The following is a 15,782-nucleotide window of genomic DNA, read 5'->3' on the forward strand; positions in this document are numbered from 1 at the left end:
TCACTTAGATCGTAAATCCTTGGGAGAGAGAAACCAAACATGTTCATCATGTATTCAAAGTACCTAAAAAAACTATCTGGAATTCACAGGTGCTTAATACATATTAACTCGTTCCATTTCCCCTGTGTTTTCTCATTTATCAAATAGAATTAAGAATGTTTTTCTACCAAGGCTGTTTTTATGTTGTTAGTGTTTGTCCAACATGATATGGTAAGTACTATAAATGCAAATTTTTCTTCAAATTTGAAGAACCAAACTTGTGTTTGGCTCTTTTTTCTCTAATTCTTTACAGCTCTCTGATGTCAGTTTGACTTTGCTTTATCCTACTGAATACTCTGATTGGCTACAGATAAAAGAACTTCTGGTTTGTTTTTCTGACTATAGATAAAAGAATTTCTGGTTTGTTTTACTGAAATTGATTGCATATAAAATGATGCCATTTGGTGAGTTGGGCATGCATTAAGAACAACTTGAAAGATCAAAGGTTTTTTTTCAGGAGCAAATGGATATGAAATGAAATGTCTAGAGGGGAAAGCTGCTAGCCTGCTCTACTGCTTTACTCATAAAGGACTCTGACCAAAGATACTACAAATTCTTCTAATGAAAATTCTATTTCTTTACTAAGAAATATACATTATGTTGAAACTCATACATAGGTTTTGGTGATACATTCTTCTTTAGTCAGTAAAAAATATAGGTAATGCGGGGGAGAAAAAGAGAGAGAGCACAGAAAGTGTGGTGCTTGCCTTGCACATGGCTGACCTGGGTTCAATCCTCAAGACTCCATATGGTCCCCTAAGCCCACCAGGAGTGTTTCCTAAATGTAAAGCCAGAAGTAAACCCTGAGCACTACCAAGTGTGGCCCCAAAACAATGAATAAATAAATAAAAGGTTAAGAGGGAAAGAATCAAAATGTCTATCAATGGTTTTTGGAAAACCACATGTGAATTATCTATACAATAAAATAGTACTCAATAAAAAGGAATGAAAAACATTGACATAAATTAAGTATGCAAGACTACTATGTGGTAGGATAGGTACATAGGGGACCACATATCCTAGCAGCCCTGGGGGTGAGGGAAGTGTATATGGGAGATAGGACAAAAACAGAGGTGAAGGGAAGACAATTTGGTGATGGGAATCCCTCCTGATGTTATGTAAATATTTAACTAAAATATTATTGTCAACATGTAAACCACTATGATCAAAATAAAAATTATATTATAAAAAAAATTAAGTATGCTGAGTGACAGCAATGAGATCTCCCACCAAAGTACCCACCAAAGTAGGATTTTGATTTCTTTTGAAAGTGAATAAGCAGATTAGTGATTGCTTAGGAATGTGGAAGGGGAAGAGAGAATAATTATAGTGTTTGGGGGCATGATAGATATGTTCATGATTTCGATTATGGTGATAGTTTCATGGAATATAAACATTTGTCAAAACTTGTAAAATTGTGTACTTTAAATGTAAGTTATTTTGTGACAATTATACCTTGAAGTAAAAATGTAGACAATAAAGAAGTCTGTCCAGGAAGATACATAGTGACCCATCTATCTTTCTATCAATCTCTATCTATCTGTCTATCTATCTATCTATCTATCTATCTATATCTATCTATCTATTTATATTCATATATACATACTGCACTATTTTTAAAAAGTTTTGAAGTAAGAAAATATTCAATATGTTCAATACTCAACAAATGCCTTTCTAGAATGACATTTTCAGGAAAATGTCACTTTCTAGCAAGATAGGAATTGTATTTTTGAAAGAAGCAGCCAGGTTGCAAGCAGATGATTAATTATCATAGAAAATCATTGATGTATCATTGCAATTTCACAGTATTTCTTGCAGTTAAAATAAAGCTCCTTCATACCTCTCATAAAGGTATTGTGAAGCTTTAATTGATTTGTGTTGGTAAGAACCCCTTGGTTACCATCATGGAAAATAATTGAATTAAGTATCAAAGTATAAATGTACAATTTCTGGTATTGTTTTTATATTTTCTCTACAATAAACACTGCAGGGTGCCAACTATGCCAACACATTATTAAGTACAGAGAGACACTGAATTCTGTGGCTTGTGCCACTGATGATTTAATGTTATATTATAGGACCTGTAGGGTTATTTAAAGAAATGCATATGATTGTTCATATATACTGTGTAATTTTGCAAATACCACTTGCTGATGCGTTAAGCAGCAGTAATTTGTACAGAATACTTTAAAGACTATAAATCCTTAGGCTTAGAGGTTTACTTAGTTTATAGAAAAGGGAACATTTTTTCTTCCTTTTAAGAAAGACAATACTAGCTCAACACCACAGTAAAGAATATTTAATAGAAATGTATAAATAACAACCCTAGTTGAGAGAAACCGTAAAGATGCTTATGTTGACAGAGTAGCTCAGAGTTTATTTGAAGGATGTCTAAACAATAGGCAGTAACTAGATAAGAGGGACTGTATGCAATGAAGCAGTGAGTCCATAATGGCCCTCCTCAACACTCATCAGTGGTCTCGGATACTAGATCTTAGTAACTTTAAACACTAGCATTCATCATTTTAGAATTGAAATTTGAGAGTATAACAATAATCAGTTTTTGTAAGTCCAGATATCACAGTCTCTCATTATTCATGAATGAGAGATAAGAATATTTCTATGGGGACCAGAGCAATACTACAATGGGTAGGACCTTTGTCTTTCATGTGGTCAACGCAGGTTCATCCCCTGGCATTCTATATGGCCTCCAAGCCAACCAAGAGTAATTTCTGAGTACAGACCCAGGAGTATTCCCTGAGCACTTCCAGATATGGCTCCAAAAACAAAACAAATATATATTTATATCTGTTTCTATATCAAATGAAACAAGCAAGCATAAAAAGAATTTTTAGTCACTGTTGGTAGGACTCTAATATGTTCAATCTCTGGAAAATATTATGGAGACTTCTCAAAAAATTAAGAATAGAGCTTTCATGTGACCCAGAAATCCCACATCTTGGTATTCACCCTATGAATACAAAAATATCAGTTAAAATATATATTTGCACTACTGTGTTCATTATAGCACCATTTGCTATAACCAAGAGCTGGAAACAAACTAAGTGTTAGACACAAATGATTTAATAAAGAAATTGTGTAATTTGTGTAAATGAGAAATTACAAAGATATATAAATATATGCATATATAATTGAATACTACTCAGCTATAAAAAAAAGGTGAAATCTAGCCATTTTCTGCAACTTGCATGGACCTAGATGGTATTATGCTGAGCAAAGTGAGTCAGGAAGAAGGACAAATATCTAATGGTCTTATTCACACGTAAATTAAGAAACACAAGAAAAAAAAAGTAAAGGAATAACAAAACAAAGTAAAGGAATAAGTTATGTCAATGAGGGTCAAAATGGTACAACTGCTAGGACATTTGCCTTTCATGTAGCCAAGCCAGGTTCTATTCCCAGCATCCCGAATGGTTTCCCAAGCACAGCCAGGAGTAATTCCTGAGTGCAGAACTAGGAGTAAATCCTGAGTACAGCCAGGTATAGCACAAATAAAAATGTAAGATAATGATAACAGATTCTGGAAGTCTGCTTATAGAAACAAATTTCCAAAGTGTAGGTCACAGAGAGGACCTAGAGTTAGTACTGAGAGATGCTGATACTAAATGGGGATCAGAGAAGATTGTGGTACAGTAACATTGCATTTCTGCAACACTAATATTAACACTATCAGACATCATGTGCTGAATAAAAATATATGATAGTAATCAGATATGGTAAAGAAAAAATTAATTCAAGAAAGTGTTGAACACTTGGTAGAAAACAATCATTTTTAGATGAATTCTTAACTGTGGAAAGGGAAATGGTTTCTGCATGTTGCTAAGAATGCTACAATGAGGAAGGTAGAGACACCTATAAAAAAAGAGTCCTGACATTTTAAGGCTAGAATATAATCATCACAAACCACATTGGCAAGTGAAATTTAAATATAATTATAATATAAAAGTTAATTGTAATTAAAAATTCATCCACTCAATTGGCTTAGTCACATTTCAAGTGCTACTTAGATCCCTATGATTCATGGATTCTTAACTAGACTTGGACTATAAAACATTTCATTGCTGCAAAAAGTTCTAATATTGGGCTAGTTCTAGAACACACTGGACTAGAACATGGCAGAAACCAATCCAGGGATGCCAGGTAAGAAACTTTACAAGATGGATTAGATGACAACAAGGCAATCGGTACTAAAGGCCCATGTCATTCAGCTTCTAAAGAGAAGAAAGGTTCACAGCCTGGCTTTCAACAAATAGCTTACAGTGCTTTTTATGTCCTTGTACCCTCTGGGACCTCAAAAACTAAATGTGTGTTTTCCATAAAATATTAAATCAAGAGAAATTAAGACAGCATTCTTAATGTGAAATAAAGTTCAGATACTCCTGTTTAAACACAGATTAGAATTTCTGTCAGAACAATGCCAGTGAAAAGTTGACATTCTAATTAATACAATTTACATTATAAAGCACTGAATATCGTTATCTTGCTATTATGAAATGCCCTCTTTAAAAAAAAATCAAGGCTCAACTCAACAGGGAATTGGGTACCAAGGGCAGTATTTAAAATCCATGTACAAGAAAGGTGCTTAGGTCACTGGCCCTTACACTCCATCCACCCAGGTCTCCAAAAAAAAGAAAACTATATACTCAACTATACCACAATGTCATCATTCTTTATCACACACAAGGCTATTTACATACAGCAATAGACTTTTAGACTGGTTTTCTTATAGTGTATTAAAACCTTCTGTTTTTGCCTCCCTCCCTTCCTCTTTCCCTCCCTCCCTCTAATTCTTCATCACAGAAAATCTTTCTAAAAACCCTGCAAATTCTTTACAAGGAGGGCTCCCACACCATGTTTACTAAATCCAAATTCTGAGTGTGTAAGAGGGGCAGAAAACCAAGCCCACAGTTGGGTGCCCAAGGATTCATGTTCATTGCCTTTGTCAATTTTATGCTATCAGTGAAAGGAATAAAGATGAGCTCCTTAAAGCCTGAATTTTCATTCCCTATAACAACGTGATTCCGTTTCATGCTTTATCACACTCCACTACTTGGTTTCCACCCCTTCATAATTGATATCGGCCATTTGAAGCATTTAGGAAAAACCTCACGAGGTTCATCAACTGTCCCCCAGTCCATAATTCTTGCTTCTTGCATGTTCAGAAGCATATTCATTCAGTGTTTTCAACTTCTCTCCATGGCTTTTCTTGTGCAGTAGGATGAGTGTAATGACAGTTGTATTAATTATGTGCTGAACAATCCACATAGCAAAAATGATGGAGCTCATCATTTTAAATATTTTATTAAAATAACCCAGTGTAAAACAGATAAAATAGACCTTCTTGATAATGAGAAGTTCATTAATTTTACAAGAATTCTAGAAAGCTTAGAATGGTCATGAAAATGATCTCTTATTTATTCTTTGAAGAGGGACAGTGCTTTAGAGAGCAAGGGCATTGAAAAATCGCTTAAGATATTCCTAGAATAATGATTTACCTTTGGGGGAAATTTTTTTAAAAGAAATAAAACAGCTTGTGGAGCCGAAGTGATAGCACAGAGGTAGGATTTTTGACTTTCGTGCGGCCTACCTGGGACTAAACCCAGTTCAATGCCGCATCCCATATGGTCCCACTAGCCTTTCAGGAGTGATTTCTAAGTGCAGAGCAAGAAGTAACCCTTGAGCACTACTGGGCGTGGCCCCAAAACAACAATAATAACAAACAAAACAAAAAAGAACAGCTTGAAAATATGGAATAATTACCTGAATTACAATTTTAGCTTCGCATCTACCCCAATAAAACTACATCACAGTGGACTAGAGTGATAGTACAGTGGGCAGGGCACTTGCCTTGTACATGGCTGATCAGGTTTGATTCTTTGGCATCCCATATGATCCCCCAAGCACTGCCAGTAGTGATTCCTGAGTGCAGAGCCAGGAGTAATCACTGAATATCACTGGCTGTGACCACGCCCCTCAAGAAACAAGAACCAAAATGAACAAACAAAAATGTTTATTTTAGGGCCAAGATGTAGTTCATGTGGTAGGTGTGGTATCTGAGTCTTTCTATGAGACTCTGGATGCTGCCCTGTCCCTGGGTCTGGCTTAAGGGTCCCTAGCACCACAATACCCAGGTGTGACCCTGAAGCAATAAATAAAAATGGACCTTTGTTATCATTTAGCACTTCCTGATAAAAATACTTGTATTCTCCATAAACAGCCAAACAGAACATTAAAATCCTTTTCCTCCTAATAGCAGAGCATAATCTTGCCTACCAAGTGAGTCTCCAGGTACAGTTTAAGGCTATCAGTCTCTGCTTTGGGTGGAGTCCAATTCTCCGTGGTTTCCATGGCTTCATTTAACCATTGAATAAATTCATCCAGCTTGTTTACAAACCCCTGGTAACAGAAAGAGAAAAGAAAAAGAAGAAAAGCATGTTAGTTGGTTCTTTTAAAAAGTCAGTCTTTTTTTTTTTTGTAATTCAGTTATTTATTTATTTTTTTTGTAATTCAATATATTTTTTGGAATAAAAACAGACATAAAAACAGACATATAAATCATTGGACTAGAACTTAAAACTACAGAAATAAGCCTACACACTTACTGAGACCAATTTATGCCAAATATCCAAGAAATACTTTGTCAAATGTACAAAGACAACTGATCAGTTATGTATAATTAATAAAGATGAATTACTTTGTAATTCCATACACATAAAATGAATTCAGAAGAGTCAATGCCTCAATGTAAGACCCAAGACCATGAAGTCTGAAGGTGATATTAAAAAGTCAGTCTTAAGGGGCTGGAGCGATAGCACAGTGGATGCTATCTTGCACTCAGCCAACCTGGGTTTGATCCCCAAATATCCCCCGAGCCTGCCAGGAGTAATTTCTAAAGGCAAAGCCAGGAATAAACACCTGAGTGCCACTGGCTGTGCCTTGCCCCATAAAAAAAAGTCAGTCTTAAGAATTCTAAGCCTCATCCATGATATAAACAATACTATAGCACCCTTATTCCAAGCCGTGGAACAGAATTCCCAGAATTTGCACTCTGAAATCTATCAAAAGAATGACATGACTGCTGATGTCCTCGCAATTATTTTCCTAGAAATACTTTTCTCATCCTCCAGAGAGGATGGTAAGGTATCATCACTATAAAGGTTATTCAAATTCTCAAAGCATTTCTGGAGTCCGAGAAATGACCCCTCACCATAATCTGTTCAGTGTTAGGAACACAAGTTGGTTTGAAGGAATAAAGAGATTTTGGAAGACAACGTTCTTTACTCAGAGGTTGGAGCCTATGAATCTGAGTTGCCTTAACTAAATGAGAAATCCTGCTTTAAAAAGTCAATGTGTTTAAAGGGTCTGAGATGAGTTCTGACATACAAATGTCGTGGATGGGCCTGGGTTCAGAGAAGCAAGGGAAGGTCAGGAAGGAGGTGGCATCAAGCAACAAATGCTGACTGCGGATATCTCTGAAATAAAGAAACGCTCTTGATTGGTAGATACAACTTTCTCAACGAGAATTTATTTAAAAAAATGTTGACCTACTAAAGTACACATTCGTAGAATGGAAAATATTTGAAAGCAATGTAAACCCATTTACAAATCAGGGCTGGGAGCCTGCATTCCAAAACTAGGTAAGCAGCACCACCTGGTGGCCTAAAGGAGCAATGACAGACATCCACATGTATTCTTTAAGACAGCTTGAAATTTACCTATTCTTCAGACATTTCTTTGATTGATTTTAATATGTTCAATGCTTCACTGAAGTTTTTATATGGATGGAGTTAAATGTATACATAAATTTGTTTAAAGTTTCTCCTAGGAAATATTTTAAGATTCATTACCCTATAATTTGTTGTTTTAAAATTTTTTGTTTTGCTTTTTTTTTTTTTTAAAGAAAATGAGAAGGAGGCTGATAAAGAGAAAGGGAGACAAACTCAGAAATACTTTCGCATCTGCCATAAGGGAGGTATTTAAAAAACACCCATAGGGGCTGGAGAGATAGCACAGTAGTAGGGGTGTTGCCTTGCTTGCGGCCTACCCACGACAGACCTGAGCTCGATTTCCTGCATCCATATGGTCCCCTGAGCCTGCTAGGAGCAATTTTTGAGTGCAAAGCCAAAAGTAACCCTTGAGCACCGCTGTCCCCCAAAATAAATAGATAAATAAATTTAAAAAACACCCATAGTATAAGAGCAATACCCAAAGACAATAGAAATGTTGAATGGGAAGTGCAGTGAAGACAGAAAAATACCACTATGACACTATGGCATCAATGTTGGAAACCAAAAGGAAGTATAATGGTATTAATGATACCCCCTAACAGTATTGCAAACTGCACTGACTAAAAGGAAAAAGAGGGGGAGAAAAGAGAGAGGAGGCAGAGAGATGGAGAGAGAAGAAAGGGAGGAGAGAAAGAGAGAGAGAGAGAGAGAGAGAGAGAGAAAGAGAGAGAGGGAGAGAGAGATTTTACTTGGTTATTTCATCCCAAGAGGTTAAACTTAAGATAGTGTTCAAAAATTATTATCTGTTTTTTAATAGAACCTCTGACTGCATTTAATTGTACACCATTAGACCCATATTGAGTCAAAGCTATATATCAACTATATAACCTGGTGAAATTTTCTAGATAATCTTTTGTGTGGGGGGTGGTGGGGAGAGACAAACAAACTGTAAAACAAAGACTAAAAATATAGATGAAATGAAATTTTTCCAGGCTTTAACTAGGTATCTTCTAAATTATATCCCATCTTTACCAATTTTCAGTTCTTATGGATTTTCTCCTCTTGCCAATGCTAAAAATGTTTAATCAATCACAACAGAAACCCAGGAGATTCCTGTGTTCTTAACTTGTAATTAAAGCTAAGTGCTGCTCCCTTTTAGGGAGCTCTTAGCTTCCTACTGCTATGTGTAGTTAGTAGCATATAAGAATAAATGCAGAAATCATGAAAGCAAATGAAACAGGGGCCCATTGGGGCTACAGTGATAGAATAGAAAGTAAGGCCTTTGCCCTGTAAGTAGCCAATCTTGGTTTGATTGATGCTCAGCATCTTATGTGGTCCCCTGAATCTGCCAGTTGAAATCCCTGAGCACAGAGTCAGTAGTAAGCCCTGAATATTGCTGGGTGGGGCCCAAAATTTAAAGAAGAGAGGAAGGAAGGAAGGAAGGAAGGAAGGAAGGAAGGAAGGAAGGAAGGAAGGAAGGAAGGAAGGAAGGAAGGAAGGAAGGAAGGAAGGAAGGAAGGAAGGAAGGAAGGAAGGAAGGAAAGGAGGGAGGGAGGGAGGAAGGAAGGAAGAAGCAAAGGAGGGAGGGAAAGAGGGAGGGAGGGAGGGAGGAAGGAAGGAAGGAAGAAGCAAAGGAGGGAGGGAAAGAAGGAGGGAGGGAAAGAGGGAGGGAGGGAGGGACTTAGGGAGGAAGTGAAGAAGTGAGGGAGGGAGGGAGGAAGTTGGACCTCTGGGATAGAACAGTGGGTAGGACATTTGCCTTGCATGCAGCTGACCTGGATTCTATCCCTGGTACCCTATATATGGTCCCCTGAGCATCACCAGAATGGATATCTGAAGACAGAACCAGAAGAAAGTCCTAAGCACCACCTATTTCCATCCTATTTTCCTTTCTTTCTTCTTTCCTCTCTTCCTCTCTTTACTCACCTCCTCCCTCCACCATTTGTGCTTAATTCTCTGATCCATTTTCCTACATAAAATTACTACTTTAGATTTTATATTTATATACATTTTATTATATAAAATTTACCTTTCCTAGCTAAATATGTACTAAAACTAACAGTGTATTTTGGAGTACAATTATATTAAAGAACAATATCAAAGAGCTACATGTGGATATTCAAAAATTTCTATGTAACACACTTAATTTCATTTGTACCCACAAAAATGCAATAGAAAACAAGTACCATATTTTTTGTACCATAAGAAACACATATTCCCCCCAAAAGATGGGGGAAAATGTCTGCGTATCTTATGGAGCAAATGCCACCTGGAAGTGAAGCCTGAGTGCAGAGGAGAGCATATACTAACCACTTGACTTCCGCAGCGTTACTCCCACTTTATTGCACTGATATACCACACAGTATGAGCAATCAGGTTAATACATTTTCACTTTCACATAGAGAGCTTTCATGTAAGACTATTTGATCACTGCTGTGACTTTTATCTTCTTTTATATTAACGAAGAACTATTTTTAAAAATGTTTATTTTATTTTCTGATGTAAAAAAAATTAGCTTAATGTGTGTAACCAGCTGTGGACCGGTTTATTGTAAATATACTTCAGCCTCACATGCTGATTGTTCCCAGTCACTATCTCCTGTGTTTATTAAATATTTTAGTACACATTTGCTTTAGAATATTTTTTTCATGAGGCCAGAGCAGTGGCACAGAGTGGTAAGGTATCTGCTAGCCTAGGACAGACCGTGATTTGATACCCCTGTATCCCATATGGTTCCCCAAGCCAGGAACGATTTTCTGAGTGCATTGCCAGGAGTAACCCCTAAGCATCACCAGGTATGGCCCAAACAAAACAAACAAACAAACAAAATGTATATTTTTTTCTTGCTTTCCTCATCTAAAAACCATGTGCATCTTTCGGTTAGGTGTGTCTTATAGAGTGAAAAATACGGTAAATGAGAGAAGGATGAACGTGTCATGTGCTTTTAGAATAAAAACTAAAGAGAAAATGTAAAGGTTCAAGGCAGTTGTAACTTCAATTACACATACACACAACATGCACATTCACATACTGAAAAGTGTTGAGAAATATTTAGTTTCTATTCTAAAAGTTGAATGGATGTCTTTAGGATTTTAACATTTTTCTGATAAAACTGTGTCAAAGGGAGATGGGGGACATTGGTGGTAGGAATGTTGCACTTGTAAAGGGGGGTATTCGTTTTTATTACTGAAACCCAACTACAATCATGTTTGTAATCACAGTGTTTAAATAAAGATATTATTTTAAAAAAACTGTATCAGGGTCTGGAGAGATAGTACAGAGATTAAGGTACTTGCCTTGTATGAGGTTGTACCTGGTTTAATCCTTAACATTACATATGGTTCCCAGAGCCAGGAGTTAGCTCTGAGGATCAGCAAAAACCACTCCTCTTAGGGCGGAAGAGATAGCATGAAGGTAAGGTGTTTGCCTTTCATGCAGAAGGTCAGTGGTTTGAATCCCGGCATCCCATATGGTCCCGAGCCTGCCAGGAGCGATTTCTGAGCATAGTATCAGGAGGAACCCTTGAGCACTGCCAGGTGAGACCCAAAAACAAGCAAACAAAAAAACCCACTCCTCCCAAAATTTACTTTTAAATTAAAAAATAAAAATTAAATTTAAACTGTATTAGATAGTTGAACAGAGGAAAATAAAATAGCACAGAATGGCATTATCAAAACTGACCAAATTTTGGGTAAAGGGGAGATGTTCTATTTTTAATTAGATCATGTAAATTGGCTAAAATCTCAAATATATAAAATACAATTCACTGTAGTTTCAATCGGGAAAAAAAACTCAAAAAATTTTCAAAGTCTCATGAAAAAGGGCTATTTCTAGAGGCTTTAAGGTAAGTTTATCCCCATTGGTATAAGAAGAAATTATTAACTATTTTAAAGGTATCATGATTGAAATCCACATCTAAATATATATGAAAGAAATGGGAACAAACTGGAACTAATCATCTTAACTGATTGTTTATTATGTGCCGACATTTATTTAATCTTTCTAAGTATAAAAGTTAGGCTGGTGAGACAGTTTAGGGATTTAGGCTTGTACATGGCCAATCCCAGTTTTAACCCCAGCACTATGTATGATCTTCTGACCCCTGCTAGGAGTGATCCCTGATACAAAGACAGGAATAAACCAAGAACAACTGAATGTGGTCCCAATAACCCCACTCCAACCCAAACAAAAACTCTCATGTAAAATAAAGCCCATGTTTTGAAATCACCCCACGCACAATATTACCAACCTCAGTTGAAAGAGTCTGAAGAAGGGTAGCCACAAAGAATTAATAAACTAAGCCAGTCAGGAGAAAATCATGGAGTCAGTTTGCTTCTCACCTACTGGTCTCTCTGCATACTAAACCAAACTGTCTTTTCTTTACTCCATCAGTACAAATTCATCCTGGCAGGGAGGGTGGTGTGAGAACCAGGTGGACTTTTACATATCAAAGGGATGGGTGAAAAGGAAAGAGAAAACTGAGGAATGCGGTGATAACTGGGTGCCATTTAATACACTAGTATTAGGTCTCCATACTGTACACTACTTAGAGGAAGAAATCAAAGCACAACCACTTCAAACACACACAGCCATCAGAAGTGAAGCTGGGATGCTCTCAGGTGGTCCTACTGTCTCATATTTGCCCCCTTCTAGCTGAGACCTTCTTCCAGGCACTGTAGTCCTCCAGTAACTGGAAAAACAAATAAAATCTTTATCTACCCCTCTATTTCAAACAAGGATCTGAGAAGCCCATACCTTAGGATTTACGATTATGATAGCTTAGTTGTTTAATTGTAGGTTTTTTCTATCCAGTATTATAAATAAATAAAAATAGAAAATTTAGAATATTTATATGAGCAATAGCTCAACAATCACAAGTAATCTTTCGAATAGCCTAAGTACTCTACTGATTAGTCAGACCTCCTTGCAAATCAAATACCAGTAACAAGAAAATGCAAAATGACATGAAAGTGTTTGTAGAGTATTTTGAGCTAATCCAAATAAGATCAGACTAACAATATCAGCTCTGCATTACAGTGTCAAGGAATCAGCCCTTTACATGAAAGGTTATGGGCATATCTGGGAATAGTTTATTAAAATGATTATTAATAATATTATTTTAAATAACAATAGCAGGCAATTGATGCTACTAGCTATTTTTAAATAACTTACATTGTCATTTAATCTTCACAGTTTTCTCTATTATACAGAGGAAGGGGCTGTCACATAGAGGAGTTACATAATATCCAAGGTCAAGCTATTAAATAGTTTTGACACATCCCCAAGTTCTGAATTACAATGCCATATCTACTCCCACAAGGTTGGTGGAGAGAAAAATCAAAGAACTGTTACTCCCACTGCTGTCCATTCTTATTTTTCAGGCCTACATTATCACACTACTCACCATTCTTCATCATTCCTGTCATAGACACCTCTGCGTTAGATCATTCTCATGCTCTATGCTTCTTCACTTCTCTTTCTTGATTCCTATCTCTCTTTTGATTTTCCTCTTTTCTAGCTCTCATGATCTCTTACTTTCTCCTTTTATACTTTCTCTTCTTCCTTTAATCCTGTCACTTCTTTCCTTGTCTTTGTTCAGCAGCTCTTACTCTACATCTCAAAGCCCCCCTGACATGGTTGAGGCTAATTAATCATTTTAATAAACAATATTTCCAGTATGTCCATAAACTTTCATGTAAAGGGCTGATTGCTTGACACTGAAGTGCAGAGCTTATATTGTTAGCCTGATCTTATTTGGATTAGCTCAAAACACCTTGCTAATTAGTCAGACCACCTTGCAAATCAAATACCTAGAATAAGAAAATGCAAAATGATATGAAAGTGTTTGGAGGGTGCTTAGGTTATTTGAAAGATTGCCTGTGATTGTTGAGCTATTGCTTATATAAATATTTAAAATTTCTAGTTTGTTAATCTATTTATTTTTATTTGGGGGAGTGCTCAAGGTTTCCTCCTGGCTCTGTGCTCAGGGAATACCCCTAAAGGTATTCCAGGAGCTACATGAGGTATCAGGGATCAAAGTGGTGTGAATCAAATGCAAGACAAGTGCCCTTACCCCTGTACTATTTACCCATCAGAAATATTATGACTTTTGGGGGTAGTAGAGAGTCTCAGAAAATTTAAGCACTTGACTAACATCATCAATTATGTTTAAAGAATAACAAGAAGATGTAGGAAAGCTAGAAGAATTCAGGAATTCTGTTTTCAAGTATAGAGCCATAGTTGTTTGTTTTAAAGTTCTCATATATATTATTTGAATAAAATTTCTAGATTTCAAAAAAATGCAAGAGTCCTTAAAAACAACATAAAATTTCAGAGCACTACTGGTTTAACTAACTTTAAACTCTATATTTAGATCAGTTAGCTTTATGACAGTTGAATTAAATATTGCATTGTCTTTCTAATGAGTATGTATGGTTTGTATGCATGCAAATGTATATTTTAAGTACATTACTAAAATTATTTATAAAGAGCTAAGTCTCACATAATAAAATAGTCTTTAACTAACATAAATCACCCAGGTTCTTTTCTTGTAGATTACAGATCATTGTGATATAAAGTAAAATATGGATGATGGGGCTGGAGAGATAGCATGGAGATAGGGCGTTTGCCTTGCATGCAGGACTGTGATTCAAATCCCAGCATCCCATATGGTCCCCTGAGCCTGCCAGGAGCGATTTTTGAGTGTAGAGCCAGGAGTGACCCCTGAGCCCTGCCGGGTGTGACCCAAAAAACAACAAACATGAATGACAATACAGATAAGTAGTTCAAAAACTCTTAGACAAGTCATTTTAGACTCTGGAATTATTAAAGAAACCATACCATTTTAAAAAGAATACATTAAATTTTTCTTTTTTGATTTTTAAGAGCTCTTATTGTTTGTTTATTTTTTAAAACATACCTTTTTTTAAGGACCATGATTACAAATATGTTTGTTGTTGGGTTTCAGTTATAAAAAGAACATACCCCGTCGCAATGCAGCCTTTCCACCACCAATGTCCCCCAACTCCTTCCTCCCGACCATGCCAGTATTTGAGACAGGCATTCTATTTCTCTCACTCACTACCATTTTCATGATAGCTGTCAATGTAGTTATTTCTCTAACTGAATTCACCACTCTGTGGTAAGCTTCATATAGTGAGGCAGTCCTTCAGCCTTCATCTCTATTGTCTCTGGGTATTATTACAATGATGTCTTTTATTTTTCTTAAATCTCATAATACATAATGAATGAGACTGTTGTGTGTCTATCTCCCTCTGACTTATCTCATTCAGCAGAAAAGTTTCCATTTTCATCCATGCATAGGAAAATTTCATGACTTCATTTTCCCTGATGCTTGTATAGTATCGTGTATATGTACCACAGTTTCTTTAGCCACTCATCTGTTTTCGGGCATCTTGGTTGTTTCCAGATTCTGGCTATTATAAATAGTGCTGCAATAAATATAGGTGTGCAGAAGACATTTTTTGTACTGTATTTTTGTGTTCCTAGGGTATATCCCTAGGAATGGTATAGCTGGATCATATGGGAGATCAATTTCCAGTTTTTTGAAAAATCTCCTCTTTTGATATCTTGCATCATAACTATATTCATTTTAGAATTTAAAAATTATTGGTTAATTTCTAAATAATAGTAGCCTATTATAAGTCATCATACATTGTTGTTATGAAATTGTGCTTTCAAAATAAGGAAAAGAGTGGTACTCTTTTAGATGTATACAGATTTTATTTCTGTCTGGCTTAATAAAAAACAGCTGGATTCCCATTTCTTTTGTACATTGAATCTATGGTAAAATCACATATTATGTAGCCTCTAAAAAAACTTCTTAAACATTGAATGAGAGGGGCCAGCGAGGTGGCGCTAGAGGTAAGGTGTCTGCCTTGCAAGCGCTACCCAAGGAAAGACCGCGGTTCGATTCCCCGGCGTCCCATATGGTCCCCCCACGCCAGGGGCAATTTCTGAATGATTAGCCAAGAG

General features: G+C 36.3%; 1 protein-coding gene across 2 annotated transcripts in view; it reads right to left on the reverse strand.

Moving 5' to 3' along the window:
* The window catches only part of AKAP6 (A-kinase anchoring protein 6), a 505,318-nt gene that overhangs the window by 251,157 nt on the left and 238,379 nt on the right, over window positions 1-15,782 (reverse strand). For both annotated transcript variants that reach the window (XM_049766574.1, XM_049766573.1), the window contains exon 5: window positions 6,334-6,456. In XM_049766574.1, the coding sequence (XP_049622531.1) occupies window positions 6,334-6,456 (123 nt within the window). The remainder of the gene's footprint in view (window positions 1-6,333; window positions 6,457-15,782) is intronic.

This window comes from Suncus etruscus, chromosome 2 (assembly GCF_024139225.1).
Source record: "Suncus etruscus isolate mSunEtr1 chromosome 2, mSunEtr1.pri.cur, whole genome shotgun sequence".
Classification (NCBI taxonomy): Eukaryota; Metazoa; Chordata; class Mammalia; order Eulipotyphla; family Soricidae; genus Suncus; species Suncus etruscus.